Source organism: Engraulis encrasicolus, chromosome 3 (assembly GCF_034702125.1).
Source record: "Engraulis encrasicolus isolate BLACKSEA-1 chromosome 3, IST_EnEncr_1.0, whole genome shotgun sequence".
Lineage (NCBI taxonomy): Eukaryota > Metazoa > Chordata > Actinopteri > Clupeiformes > Engraulidae > Engraulis > Engraulis encrasicolus.
In genome coordinates, this window is record NC_085859.1 from 31,997,189 (window position 1) to 32,009,688 (window position 12,500).

The window sequence follows — 12,500 nt, forward strand, 5'->3', positions numbered from 1 at the left end:
ACACTAGCACACAAACACACTGCACAATGCTGAGATGCTGTGGTGAATGTGTGATGGGCCACATCCTGTTGCTTGCTTTGCAACTGACAATATATTTTAATGCAGAATTCTGTTGCCTGGAATGTGACCTGTTGCAGAATGTGTCGTCATTTTTTGTGCTCAATGTGGCTATTGTCATTGGCACAGAGAGGCAGACAGATGCCTTACCGCCACCACACTGTGACACACCATTTCACATGGCTTAAGGTTCATAACGGTGTCATTGTTGCCGTTTGCTCTAGTAGGATTTGTGGAGAGAACATTTTCCTCAGAAAGATTACGGTGATACAGTTAGTTGGTATCTTGTAGCGTGTACTATCTTTTAGCATGAGGGTCTCAGCCGAACTTCCTATTCTACATGGGATAACTAGCTCGGTCATCAGAGTGTACAGACTGTACTAACTTTTTGATTGTTCGAACAGCATGATAATTACTTGTACCTGTAGGCTATGTGTTGCCCATATAATGCAGTATATCGTTGTTTCTATGGTGCAGTTGCAGTACAGATATTGTAGCGAGCAATGTGTTATTTTCCATAGTATTGTATTATTATAAAGGTATTACGCACTCTACATTGTCTTCTACGTTCTAAGGCCTGTGATCTATGATCTGTTAAAAAACCTGGTTAGACTTAACAGTGGTCCTGGTCTTCCCAAGGAGGTATCAATGCATACTGCTTTGTTAACTTAAATTTAAAAAAAAAACCTGTAAGACATGGCCCCTGTTATAATTTGGCTGTTTCCAGAATGGCAATGAAGTCGTGATGTATTACTAAAGGCTCTGTGCACTGTCATAGTGGTGGAGTGCTATGATAGTTATTTTTTTTCACTGACTATTACAGCATTCCACTGGTGGAACAGTGTATATTAATAAGGGGATACGATTTAAGGCTTTTAACGTGAATTTTCCTAAGCAGTGTGCCTTCGTAAGTCCTTCGTAAGGAAGGGCGACACCAGTGTTTTGTCTGACCAGTTTTTGAAATGGCAATATTCTTGACTCCATTAAGTAACTGCTGAAGTGAAGGAGCACTGCTGGCCATCAACTCGCTTAAGTAATTAAGTTCCATGTCCTGTGTTCTGTGTTCTATGTTCCTTGTGCAGGTGTGGGTGGGGTCGGTGACGGAGATCACCACGGGCGACCTGAACGCGGCGGATGAGGACTCCCCGGCAGAGGAGCTGGTCTTCCTGGTGACGCAGCCTAGCAACGGCCACCTGGCCCTCAAGAGCGCCCCCACCAGGCCCCTCATGAACTTCACACAGACGCACATCCAGCAGGGACAGCTGCTCTTCGTACACAACGGTGAGACATACAAACACACACACACACACACTACGAGAGATAGATAGACAGAGACAGGGGAGAGAGAAAGAGCCAAAGGGACAGACGGATGGAGGGGGACAGAGAGGAGAGGCAGAGAGAGAGCGAGAGAGAGAGAGAGAGAGAAAGAGACAGGCAAAATGAGAGAGGAAAGGCAGATGAGGGGGGGGGGGGTGCTGCCTTTAGGCGGCTCCCAGAGCTTCCAAAGCTTTACTCAGCTTAGGAGCGCAAACTGTTTTCAACACACATCAGGATATTTGTATTGTTCAACATGAAGCAATTATAAACATCCCAGCACAACCCCCCCACTCCACCCTCACCTGCAGATATGATTCACGGACCCACATGCGTATGAATGCAAACGCACGCACGTACACACACACAGACACACACACGCACACACACAGCTTCCCATGACTTGTAATAAACAAAGTGACTGACCATGCCATTTTCTGCAATATAATAGGATTACAGTACGCCATCCATTCAAGACATCACATGATACAAAAACTCTACTGCAATGCACCACCTAGTCCATGTACTGTGCGTAGTAGTGGTATTGGTGATTGGTGTAAGCAACACAATTAGCTCAATTTGGTTACCATTGATCTTGCAACAGTGTTATTCAGTTCTGCTGACCAATATACCGGAGAGTATTACAAAATGAGCACCACACACCTAATCTCATGCCACCCCACCCCGCTGCAAACATATCATCATGACACAGTGGAAATGGCCAACTTAAGTCCCGTCTGTCATGCCATCTCATGTCATAGACCTGCCTGATAGCATTGCAACTTCAGAGACGTGTCCAGTCCAGCAAACCGTCAACCCAAAATCCTGTCTCTCCATCTAGGAAAAATAGACAGAAAAAGAGTAGAGGCAGAGAGAGACAGGCAGGCAGAATGAGAGAGGAAAGGAGAGAGAGAGAGAGAGAGAGAGAGAGAGAGAGAGAGAGAGAGAGGGGTAGCTTTTTGCATTCAGAGTTACGACCATCATTCAAAGTTGGAAGGGGGCAGTAGAGTAGAGTAGAGTACTTTTATTAATCCTGAAGGAATTGAAGGTGTCTCTCAGCTTACATAAATATACAAATACAAAACATACACAAAGACCTAAGACACATAATTGTACATTACAGTAAAAATACACCACACACTTGAGCACAGCAATCAGGGAGGGAGGGGTAGGAGTTGTTCTACAAACGTAGCATCCTAAAGTAACCAATCATAAGCTTTGAATTACAGTTTAATATATCGCGCACGTGAGGGAAACAAACACCTGCGACTGACCCAATCATTATCGGATTTCTTAAGGGCATGTAAACACTTAATAGAGGATTATTCAAGTCTGCTTATTGCCAGTTATCGGGTTATTGTACCCATGCAAACGTGCCTAGCTGTGCACCGTACCCTTGGCCTGTTTAAGGCGTCCAGCCTGCAAAATCTTTTCTCTTGTTGTTGAGAACACACATCGTGTGAGGTGCGTACGGCTGTCCAAAGCCTTACCACCTGAAGGACGGCATGACCCGAAACGTTGGTGAAATAAAGGATTGCGATGAAATTCTGTGCGTGAAACCACAACTGTTGTCACAGATTAAAGTGACCAGCCTGTCACATCATCAGATGTCATTCTGTAGCCCTGCATGGTCCTCTGACTGTTTGCAGAGCCGTTTCCAATACCCTCAAACATCACCCCAAAAACCACGACTCTCCGTCTTAGAATAAAGCATTTCAACTGGGAAAGGACAGAACCATGATGGAACCTACGCTTGTGTTTTTTTGATTGGAGCTAAGTGTCGTGAGCATTGTGGAAGGTGGATGGGAGGGAGAGGTGGGAGTTGTTCTAGAATCTTTAAGTAACCAATGGCAAGCATACATTCAAAACATCACCAAAAAAAAACATGGCCTAGCCTAATTATCATCGACTTTCAAATCCCGATTTGCTGAAGGTGTTGCATTACTAGGAGGGCGTAGCCTGGCTAATGGCTCCATCTTGGACAAATTATGCATTACAACTGGGAGAGGGCAGAACAATGGTGATGGAGCTGCTTGACCTTGAATTTTGTTGATTTGCACTCAGAGTTGTGGGTGTAGTGAGGCAGGGAGAGTGGAAAGGTGTGGGAGCGGTGGGAGTGTCCTCCCCACAGAAGCCAACAGGGAGGGACAAAGGGATCAGTTGCCCCGGGCCCAGGGAGAGGGAGGGCCCAGAATTGGGTCCCCATTATTACATAGTATGTATTGGATGTGGGAAAGGCCTTTCCCGATGACTGTGTCCCACGCCCAGCCAAAGCTGTAGCGGCCCTGGTCTCAGGGAAGCCAACATGGGGTTGACAAAGGGGTCAGTTGTCCTGAGCCCGGGAAGAGACGGTAGGGCCCAGAATTGGGTCCCCATTACATTGTATGTATTGAATGGGGGAGGCCCACCATTTAGATGTCTTTGTCCCAGGCCCGACCAAAGCTGTCTTTGTCCCAGGCCCTGCTGGTCCTCCCCCCTCTGCTTGGCAAAGTGCTGAGTGGCTCAGGTCTGGTCTGGTGTACCAGGCCTGCTTATGTAAGCAAGACAGGCAAACTCGGCGATACCAACCAACGATAAGGGGCCTCTTGCTTACTGTTCCGATGCTTATCTTCTCCACTCTACTCCCCTCTCCTCTATATTTGTGTTTTATAATTAAAGGTCATGCACTCCCTCAAGGTGATTTTCTTTACAACAAGACCTTAAAATACAAAGACCTTAAACTCTTTTCTTTCATGGAAGCCCAATAGAAACCAACAAACAAGGGAGAGAAATTATTAAATTATAAATTATGACTCTCTCTCTCTCTCTCTCAATTCAATTCAATTCAATTGAACAATTCGATTCAATTCTCTCTCTCTCTCTCTCTCTCTCTCTCTCTCTCTCTCTCTCTCTCTCTTTGTTTCTACTCTGTTGTGTTTCTCAGGGGCCATGGCTGGAGGTTTTAACTTCCAGGTGAATGATGGGGTGAACTTTGCCCCCAGGCAGATCTTCAGCATCATGGCCCGAGCCCTGGTCATCAGCCTGGAGAAGAGCGGCCCACTCAAGGTGTTCCCAGGTAAGCTGAGCAAAAACTGATGACCACAATAGATACCGGTACAAGGTAGAGGGGACTGAAGGTCAGATTAGACTTCTGCAACTGCGCTCGTGAAAACTCGCGTGGGAGTAGCCACGAACCAACATTGTATTCATGCATCTGCGAGTTCTGCGAGGTCCGAGGTCTCGTCGCGAGCCACATTTGAAATTGCGCGATTAGGCTACTTTCACTACATTGTAAGCACTGCGGTCATTATTAAGCAATGTTGCTTTCTATCCCGGTTAGCTAGGTATTTTCACACAAATTGCAAAGGCAATGCACTGGTATCATTATTTGACATACCCAGTCTGTTTTCACGAGCAGAAAATGCAAGCATGTAAAGACAGTTGATTCTGCCGATGTGTGTTTACATTCGGTGGAGAAACGGTAGTAAAACCACAGGCATTGTGCCACGAGTGTTCAACTGATGCATTGTTTGTTATTTTGCTTGTAGCTTCGTGTATTTACACACATTTACACACAAGGCATTAATATAGTTTTAACAGAATACAGCTCTGCTCTCGCAAACTACTGGCATTGCGCTGCCACAAGAACAGAACAAGGAAGTAGCGAGACGACCAATCATAGCGCCTTTTTGTCTGCATACTCCGCATCCGTCCGACGGATAGTTAGAATTTTTTCGAGGCGCTCGACGACGAGCGCAGAGCCTCTGCCAGGGGGGCGTGGACTCGCACAGACAGAAAACGGACGGACGCAGAGGCTATGCGTCCGAAGCATAAATCTAGCTTGAGTCACCAGGCCCCCATGTTTCGGGGGCAAAATAGGGAGACAGATTTGTTTTTTTACGTATTCATATCATATAAGCAGAGGTGTCAAAGGTAAAAGTAAAAGTAAATTCATGGTGTACCTACAACAATAGCACATGATGTTACATAGCTGTTACACCATTTACCTAACGACGCAGATAGACTCTGTTGTTCCTGAAAAACACTAAAAACCCACCACAAACTTGATCCAACTACTGCAGAGTCAGATTATCACAAGACAAGTACACATGTCTACTGGTTAAAGGGGTATGCCACTATTTTGGGGCTTATTACAGTTAAAATCGTTGGGCAGGGTTTATAAAGGTGGTTAAGTGTCTTATTTTTCATGTTAAGCGTTGTCTTGCTTTAAGACAAGTTAAAAGAGGGAATATGTCGCTAAGCTAGTGAAAGTCAATGTATCCATGTAGCATGCTACAATGCTACACGGATACATTGACTTTCACTAGCTTAGCGACATGCTCCCTCTTTTAACTTGTCTTAAAGCAAGACAACGCTTAACATGAAAAATAAGACACTTTACCACCTTTATAAACCCCAGCCAACGATTTTAACTGTAATAAGCCCCAAAATAGTGGCATACCCCTTTAAGATAAGTTACCTGTGTTGGAAGGAGACTGTGTTACTTTTTTACTTTAACTTTTACTTATAACACATCTGTGTAGCAGTGTAACAGTGGTGTAGAGTTCCACTGGCGGAACGGCATGCATTACGGGCAGGGTGCAATTTGTAGGGTGGTATGGTTTTGATATCGCCACGTTTTACATATAATTTTAATCACAGTTTAATGTAATTTCATTGATATTGCTTAAAATCTGAAACATATCCCCCCTTATGGTTTTCCAACAAATCTCACACTGATTACGGGGCTACAGGGGGGCCTGGGCCTGTGGGCAGTGACATCGACAGGGGAGGACAAAGGGGTCAGTTGTCCCGGGCCCTGGGAGATAGGGGGCCCAAAATTGGGTCCTCATTATATTTAATGTATTGGGTGGGGGGCCCTTTCAGATGACTTTGTCCTGAGCCCAGCCAAAGCTGTCAGCGGGCCTGCCTGTGGGGCTGCCTCATACTCTTCTCTTGAAGGCAAGAAGTCATAAGCCAAATTACTGAAAAACATTTTTTTAAAAAAAAGTGGCATATGTTTTGACATCAGTATATATATTGTATTTATTCAGTTTAACGCTGCTTGACGTCATCATAAGCAGTTACAGTGAATCTCTGATGTACCAAAAGGGGAACAGGTTTGTGACATGATGAGCGTGTGAGAAATCCTGAGTTTCAGGAAACTGAGTGTTATGTCTCGTGTTTCTTAGTCAGTCTTGGTTGTTGTAATATCCGATTGTCTGCTTCTCATTAAGCAATGTGGCTATGTGCTGACGTTGGCTTTCAGTCCATCATGCCCAATCCAAATTTGGTAGATTTTTTTCTACCTGAAAGCTATGACAGAACTCAAGTCACCAGAGTCACCAGAAACTTGAGTAATAGGAAGGTCATGGGTGGGTGATTTAGATGGACCTTACCATGTCTTCTTACAGTGGCCTCGTTTACATGGGACGTTTAATTACGAATTACAAACTCAATTTAATTCTCAATAAAAATGAATTCCGCTTTGAAAACAAAATGTAAACACATCATCATTCCAAATTAAAGTTATTCGGAATCAAACTTAGTTCCAAAAAAGGGAGTGGTTTATTTCTATCTTAATTCCATAACTTCATTCCTTTATCATGTATTGGCCTACGTTAATTCCGCTTCAAAAACAATTACGGTTGTTCCACACATGCTTGTTGCTATGCATTGACGAAGACCCAACACGTGCATCCTCTGTTCGATGGAAAAGCTTTCTGGTCCTTAAATGAAAGGGCTTTAGCTTGACAGAGAATAATTTTGATTCCGAAGTATTTAAAGGGACACTGTGTGAGATTTTTAATTGTTTATTTCCAGAATGCATGCTACCCATTCACTAATGTTACCTTTTTCATGAATATTTAGCACCACCATGAAATTCTAAGTATTTATTATGACTGGAAAAATGGCACTTTTCGTATATGAAAAGGGGGATCTTCTCCATGGTCCGCCATTTTGAATTTCCAGAAATAGCCATTTTTAGCTGCAACAATGACTGTACTTGGGCCATACTAGAAAATATTAGTTTATTACTTAGTAAACTTTCATGAAAAGATCAAATTTGGCAATAGGCAACATAGTTTCAATGAGCAGCATAGTTGCAGTACCTTTTTTGACCATTTCCTGCACAGTGTACCTTTAATGCAGAATCATTCATTTGGTATTAAAAACATAATGTAAATGTGGCAAATTAGCTTTCACACCTGTCATTCGCATATCTGTGTGTATTGTAAGACATTCTTAGTACTGAAAGTCTTGTGGTGTGTGAACGCTTTCAGTCACAGGTCAACTAGGTACACAACACAAGTGTGAGTCTCAAGATCTTGTTGCTAAATGTGAACACTGGAGAGACTGCTGATTGGCTTGTCTTGTACAGCAGTTTGTTCCCAGCTAAGACAGAGCTATTCAGCCAGGTAGCGGTGCTGTCAATGCATGCATGAACCTTAGTTTGCTGGTTTTGTCTCTTGTCAACTTAAGCAAGGCGAGGGAGCAATATTATACTAGGTCAGTGGTTTTCAAAGTGGGGGCCGGGGCACCCACTAGGGAGGGCACAGCAGATTGAGAGGAAAAGTATAGCCAAAACAAAATGAATAGTTGAGTAGTTGAATAAGGTACATATAAACAAGCAAAAACAATATTCCAATTAGTTAATAACTGTATTATAATCTATTGCATCTCTGAGCATTACAACTATGAATTTTTAAACAAGCAAAAACAATATTCCAATTAGTTAATAACTGTATTATAATCCTTTGCATCTCTGAGCATTACTACTATGAATTTAAAAGTATACATATATTTCCCAGTGGGGCTCTGACTCACATATCTAGGCTATGGGGGTGCAAGGGGGTTACACAGGAAAAAATAGTGTGACACAACCCATGTAAGGGGGGCCCTGGGCTGCAATCTACCGGTATATGGGGGGCTTTGCCATGGTTACGTTTGGAAACCCCTGTGCTAAGGCACCAACCTTAGCTACTGAAATGCTGCTAGGAGGGTCAACGCTCCAACCGCATCTCTTCTGAGCACCACTTGACTTCAAACAATTACAGTTTTCCCCAGGGAAGCTTCATAGATGTGTAGTTTTTGACATAGTTGCTTGGGTTGACAGGGTGAAAACTCAGCTCACCTAAACACATTCCTCTTTCCTTCTTCCTCTTTCTCTGTGGTGGTGGCATTAAGAAACCTTGACCCAGCACCACCACGAATGACGAATTTGGCTTAAGCAGGAGTATGAGCTTGTATGCAGGGGCACATGGCTTCAAATGGCACAGAAGCAAGCTTTAGGTGTGTGTGTGCGTGTGTTCACAGCATCAAATGTGCTTTTCAGAAAAAGGGGATGTGCTTAACGTAAGACCCTTGGCTGGATTGGTCTTAAGCCGTTATCGCAATAGTCACTGCTCTGTTTTGCATCCTTTTTTAAGTATGCCATAGAGTAGTGGTAGTGTGTTGCCTTCTCTTCTCAAGAAGGCCCTTTTAAGGATAAAACGCTCCCTGAAGACTTGGGCAGTTTTGTCTGGCTGCCTCATTACGACGGGCGGCCCACCCCACCCCTCCCTTTCCTGTGTGTGAGTAGAGTGGGTGTCTTGTGTTTGTGCGTTATGCATGACGCTGCTCAGTGCGCTCACCTTTCAAGCTCACCATATGCCTTGACTGAATGTGCCCTTGGATCACAGCAAACATGTGTGTGTGTGTGTGTGTGTGTGTGTGTGTGTGTGTGTGTGTGTGTGTGTGTGTGTGTGTGTGTGTGTGTGTGTGTGTGTGTGTGTGTGTGTGTGTGAGAGAGAGAGAGAGAGAGAGAGAGAGAGAGAGAGAGAGAGAGAGAGAGAGAGAGAGAGAGAGAGAGAGAGAGAGAGAGAGAGAGAGAGAGCAAGTGTATGTGTGTATGTATGCAAATGTGTGTGTGTATAAACTGTGACTGCCAGTGCCCATGTCATGTCCACCTAGGTATGCCCTTGGATGATGACACAAGTATGTGTGGTGTGTTTTTTGTGTATGTGTGAGTCTGCATATTAATCACTGTGCGTGTATTATATGTGTGTCTGTGTCTATGTCTCTGTGAATGTGTGTATGTGTGTGTCTGCCTGCATGTGTGTGTGCATGTCTGGGTGTGTTTGTGTGTCGTTGTGTGTGTGTGTGTGTGTGTGTGTATGTGTATGTCTGCATGCACGCACACGTGTGTGTCTATGCGCGGGCCATGCATGCATTCATGTTCTGTATGCCATCACTCCTCACCCAACCAGAGTCCTCCTTTCCTGTGCTGTCAACACCAGCAGCAGAAGCTGTAGAGGCAGCAGTAGTCTCTCCTCTCCTCACTCCACTCCAGTCCAGTCCAGTCCAGTCCCCACCCAGCTGTGGTGTGGTGGGTTAGTCAGTGTGTCTGTGTCTACGTCTGGGCTGCCTGCTGTGGGCCTCCACCCGACTAGCCTCTCTGCCCATTCCTGCATGATTACTTTAAATGTCACCAAAGTCCATTTCAAAAGAAAAAGATCCTGCACATCCAAACGTCTGACCTGGGAGCAGGACAACCAAATGGCCATATAAAATGGAAAAGAAATCCAGGATTTCTCTGATTTTCTCTGGTTTTTTTTTTGCTTTGATGTTTTCACCTGAAAATAAGTGGGTGTACTGCTCCCAAGTCAAAAGTTTGGATGTGCGGGCTTTAACCTAGTCCTTCAACAAAAATGCATTGGGCCAGAGCTGCTGAATATTCTCAAAAAAAAGCTGAGAGGAGTTGTCAATAGCAGTAAAAAAGTATAAGCACATCCTCAAGACATAGGGAGGTTAATCCTTTGATAAAAAAAACTGGCATGAATATTTGTAAAAAAAAAAAAAAAAATGTACTCTAAATACCATTGTTGCAGAAGGTGTCAGATGTAGCACTCTATAAAGTGACTATAGATATTATACTGACATGGTTAAGGGGACAGACTCTGACTTTGTCACCCTTGCGCACCATAGCTGTATGTGTGCGTGTGTGCAGGGGTGCATGTGTGCGTGCATGTGCGGACACATGTGCAAATATACTGTATGCTTGTGAATGTGTCTATGTCTGACCTGACACGTGTGTGTGTGTGTGTGTCTGTGTGTGTGTGTGTGTGTGTGTGTGTGTGTGTGTGTGTGTGTGTCTGTGTCTGTGTCTGTGTCTGTGTCTGTGTGTGTGTGTGATCAGTGCATAACCCAGTGACTCACGTAGAGGGTGTGTTCTCCACGCACTACCAGTAGAGTATTCTCGAAAATCCCCTCGTCTCTCCTCTTCTCTCCTCCGCTCTCCTCCGCTCCTGACTGAGTGAGTGAGTGAGTGAGGTAATCAGCAGTCATCTCTTCATTTAGCCACGGTCTGCTTAGTCACAGCCTATATTTAGCCAACCCCGGCTGCAATAACTCCACCAAACCAAACCCTGTTTTGTCTGGGAGGGAGTTGGACGGGATGGGATGGGATGAGGTTGAGGGACTCTGGCTCGACTTGGACGCCTGCGCCTGCTGGACCCAAAACCTCAGCAATGCAACTGCAGCTGTGGCATCTGGTTTCCCCCTAGTCTGCGCAGTAAATACAATGTAGATGTTGGTTCAGCATTCCCAGAGACATTAACACTCCTAGTGTTGATCTTAGTCTGTGAGTGTTGAATTCAGTGTTGGCAATTTTCAGTTTGTCAATTTTCACCTCTGTACGATCAAAAAAACATGACATGCGATAATTTCAGAGATGTCATTCAGTTCATTTATATGCCTTCAAACAACAATTTGGGTCTTGTGCGATAGGCTCCTCCCAAAAAGCCCCCCAAAATGATAATTGTAAGGTTTTGGTACGATAATTCAGCATCTTTTTTGGCAACACTGGTTGAATTAACACTGCAGAATTTAGTATAATGAGGTACTGAGGTTTGGCAGGATGGGGGCTTGATGAGAGCTGGAGATGCCTGCTGTTGTTGGCTGACTGTTATGTGGACTGGGCTGACTAAGCTGGGACTTTTCCTGTCTTTCACGTGATGTGCGTTTTTGTGGGGGTGTGAGAGAAGGAGAGCTGGAGTTGAGTTTAGCAGGTGTGTGCGTGCGTGCGTGCGTGGGTGGGTGTATGTGTGTATGCAGCGTGTCGCACAGAAATTCACGCTGCGTAAATGCAAAACGGCAAAACAACGAGTAAAGTATCACATTGGCGCATGGCAACATGATCTCCAAAAATTCTGTGCTCCTGGACACGGATGTTAAGGACACAAAATCTGTGTCCAGGAGCACGGATTTTGCCAAAATTCCGTGCTCCTGGACACGGAATTGTTTTCCGTGCTCCTGGACACGGAATTGTTTGAAGTGCTTTCTATAGGCTATTTCCACAGTCTTGTGTTTTCTCAGGGTTTTTCTAATTTCAAATATTTTGTCTAAAAAAAAACATTACTTACTGACAGGTTAGGGTTAGGGATTGTTTTGGTCTGGGCACAGCTAGTTTTCTTTCATTCATTATATGAGTTTGATAGCCTAGCAACCAACTGGAAAAGGTATTTCTCAAAAATATGTCTTTAATGACAGGTTAAGGTTAGGGAATGTTTTGGTCAGGGCACAACTTAAATTGCTACAGCATTATTTTGTTTAGGATTAGCATTTGGTATGTATTTTCTAATGATAGTTATGATGAGTTAACACAGTGCTGTGGTAATAGCCTATAGAAAGCACTTCCGTGTGCCCATCACGGAAATAAATTCCGTGTCCAGGAGCACGGAAAACAATTCCGTGTCCAGGAGCACGGAATTTTGGCAAAATCCGTGCTCCTGGACACGGATTTCGTGTCCTTAACATCCGTGTCCAGGAGCACGGAATTTTTGGAGATCAGGCTGCGCATGGAGAGACTATAGGCCTACATTTCAGCCATTTATGTTCTGAGAAATTACATAAGATTTTAACCATGACATGTATAGTAGTACATTTTCATTTATATTTTAAAAAAAATGTACAGTACAGTGAATCATTTCTGTTTGCAACACACTTTTCATTCGTCCCTCATGCAGGGGTCTATGCAATGAAAAAAAATAAAACAAAATAGGAGCACAGATAAGAATTTAGGAGCACTGTGAAATTGTTAACGCACAGACAAAAAGGGTCTAAGAGAGTAGGCTATGCCTTTGCCCCCACACACATTCTACTTGAGGGGT

At 44.1% G+C, this 12,500-nt stretch overlaps 1 protein-coding gene across 1 annotated transcript in view; it reads left to right on the forward strand.

Annotated features, from left to right (window-relative positions):
* The window catches only part of cspg4ba (chondroitin sulfate proteoglycan 4ba), a 46,843-nt gene that overhangs the window by 23,510 nt on the left and 10,833 nt on the right, over positions 1 to 12,500 (forward strand). The window contains exons 7-8 of the mRNA XM_063195220.1: positions 1,140 to 1,338; positions 4,295 to 4,426. Of these exons, the coding sequence (XP_063051290.1) occupies positions 1,140 to 1,338; positions 4,295 to 4,426 (331 nt within the window). The remainder of the gene's footprint in view (positions 1 to 1,139; positions 1,339 to 4,294; positions 4,427 to 12,500) is intronic.